At 38.4% G+C, this 2,946-nt stretch overlaps 1 protein-coding gene across 1 annotated transcript in view; it reads right to left on the bottom strand.

Annotated features, from left to right (window-relative positions):
• The window catches only part of LOC107663879 (insulin-like growth factor 2 mRNA-binding protein 2), a 17,223-nt gene that overhangs the window by 10,633 nt on the left and 3,644 nt on the right, over positions 1 to 2,946 (bottom strand). Inside the window, exons 4-5 of the mRNA XM_016454262.1 lie at positions 2,318 to 2,453; positions 1,192 to 1,326 (exon numbers count right to left, since the gene is read on the bottom strand). Coding sequence (XP_016309748.1) covers positions 1,192 to 1,326; positions 2,318 to 2,453 — 271 coding nt within the window. The remainder of the gene's footprint in view (positions 1 to 1,191; positions 1,327 to 2,317; positions 2,454 to 2,946) is intronic.

Below are 2,946 nucleotides of genomic sequence, written 5' to 3'. Positions count from 1 at the left end.
CCCCCTGGAGTCGGCGGCCGTTCCTCCTCCATGGCTCCTCCCTCCGTCGGCTCCACCATGGGTCGCCATCATGACTGTGGCCTGGGTCCTGCTTGGCGCCTCCTGCTCCAAGTTCCTCCTGTTTCCTCCCTGGCTCCTCACTCCATCGTCACCTCCCTGGTCTCTGTCTGCCGGCCCCCTCCCGGGTGTCCGTCCTCCTCCCGAGCCTCCTCCCTAGTTCCCACCTGTTCCCCCCCTCTGTTGTTCTACGGCGTGAGGACGCGCCTTCCGGGAGGGGGGGCGATATGTCAGGATCATGGACCTGTTTTGTTATGTTTTGCCCCTGTTTCTGTTCCTGTGTTCCCTTATCTGGTCATGTTCCTGTCCTCGTTTAGTTTAATTGACTCATTTCATGAACCTGTGTTCCCCTGATTGCCCTGTGTTCAAAAGTCCCAGTCTGTTCAGTTTGTGGTGGTCTGGTCGACTTGTTGTGAATGTCTGTTGATGTCTACCTCTTCAGCTACGTGTGTTTTCCTGGTTCCCTTGATTCTATTAAAACGTCCTTGTTGATGTACTCCTCATTCCTCGCTCCCTCACAGTAGCAACGTGACCGTATACACACACTTGATTTCTTTTTTTTCCAATTTACCCAAAACTCTTCAAAATGGAGCCAAACATTCATCTGTTACTCATAACATTTATGTTTAAATATTAAAGATGTTATCATACACAACATATGGGGTATTTCCAGAAATTCATGGTATTAATAATAAATGTTTAAAATGCAACGCACAGAAATGTTGAATTTATAATTATTATAACATTTAGGTATAAGGTAAATGAATTTCATCTTTAATTTAATCATATCCAATTTAATCTTAATCTATTACTCACAATAATATATACTGTATATATATATATATATATATATATATACATATATAGTGTCTAATTACTTGAGACAGTAATGTATTATACATATTATGCAAAATAATATACATATATATATATTTATAAATATATATTAATAATTATTTCCATAATAACAAACTGGTAAAATCTTTTTCTATCATTTCTATTTAATTTCCACAATTGCATCCTGCAACATGAAGCTAATTGTTCAAATCTGAATTTTGCCCTGCTAAATGTAACACATTCCTGAGGATGAAACATACAAATATGCTGTAGTTCCATACTGTGGTTTGTACTTACAAGAAAAGGGTTGTAGCCAGTTGGGGGTACGGGTGGGACGCCTCTGGGCCCAGCAGCTGGTGGCAATACTGACAAACCGGTTGAAAAGATGCCCAGTGCGCTCAGGCTTAGCCCAGGGATAAGGTTGGTTTGTTGCTGCAAGACATCATGGATTATGAATGATTACGCAGTGCATGACCTCAAGCTATCATGTTCTACATGATACTAACTCTCATTTGAGTTAAAAAAAAAATACACACAGAATTCTCAGTTTCACTGTATTTCTGAGCTGTATGAACCATGTGAATATTTGTTATAACGTCTTGCAATATTGCTACGTCACGCTAGGTGGCTCCATCGACCTGGTGCATCATGGCAAAAGCTTTTAGATAAGATGCTGTTATGCTGTTTAGTCTTGACAGGGAACTTCATATGTCTAATTTTTCATGTTCTGTCCAATTCATCTGCTGTGCCTCCTTCATACAAAAGGGAATGAAGGTTACAGGGATCAACTAACAGACAGTTACACACGAAACTGTCGCAAAAACACTTGATCCAAGCATGAATAATTTACCATACGCCTGACTGAGGACTGACTAATGCGTGAGTATAAATGAAACCGCATAAATTTGATCTGTGTAGTTGATAGAGGCCTCTTCCGCAAAATAAATGACTCACTGAAGATGAAGAGAGGCACTGGATGCGCCGGTGTAAATGAGAATGATGATGCTATTGTTGCAGTATTTGCTCTCAGTCTACGGCTTCACCTCCCTCAGACACTGGCAGTGACGTCATGCATGTAAACGGGCAATGGTGTACATGTGCATGCACGTCTGTGTGAACGGCTGTTGACAGGATGACAGTGCGTTCTCCGTATGCACGGCAGGGGACGGACTGACTCAAGGCTGTTTCCTATAAACACAGTCAATAACTGAACATGAGTAAACAGACGAGACATTTAACTGCCTAGTCTTCTATTAGACGCTGACTAAAGGTTGATCACATTTGACGCACAATAAGCAGCTCTTTATACAGAGCATATCAGCATCTAAGGTTTGAGTTAAATCTGACATATTGATTACAACATAAAAACGGTGGCTTAAAGATGGAAATCACATTTCCTGTCATCAAAATCACAAACACTTACGTTAATAGCAGCAATGTCATTCTCATAGGCTTCCCTCAGCTTTCTCATGATCTCCACTTCAGCCCTACAACAGTCCTCGATACTCCCCTTCACTATAATGGTTCTCTCTGGGTTATAAATAGTTAAGTCCTGTAAACTGTGGAAAGAATCAAGACAAAAAAAGTAGGTGAGAGTAAAATCATTGGTACATGTTTAAGATGCATACTACTTTTGTTCTGCAGTGTTCCAATTGAGGGTATTTTTAATTAAGTAAGGCAAGGCAAGGTCTTATTAATTATTATATTGTGGATATGATGTGACCAAAATTTTTTTTTTTTTTTTTATTTGTGACATCAGCCTGAATGGGTCAATATCTTTTATATTACTATTATTATTATTATTATTATTATTATTATATTGTGTGTATGATGTGATCATACTGGTATTGACTAATAGAAAGTGTTTAAATTATTGCATCAGTCTGAATGGGTAAATATCTTCTGTATTATTATTATTATTATTATTATTATTATTATATTGTGCATATGATGTGATCATATTGGTTTTGACTGATATTAGGATTTTTTTGTAACAATTACAGCACTCTAAATGGGTCAATATATTTTATTATTATAATTTTTTTTTTTTTA

This window comes from Sinocyclocheilus anshuiensis, unplaced genomic scaffold (assembly GCF_001515605.1).
Source record: "Sinocyclocheilus anshuiensis isolate Anshui unplaced genomic scaffold, SAMN03320099.WGS_v1.1 scaffold976, whole genome shotgun sequence".
Lineage (NCBI taxonomy): Eukaryota > Metazoa > Chordata > Actinopteri > Cypriniformes > Cyprinidae > Sinocyclocheilus > Sinocyclocheilus anshuiensis.
The sequence above is the reverse complement of the archived record's forward strand: the minus strand, read 5'-3'. Positions and strand labels throughout refer to the sequence as shown.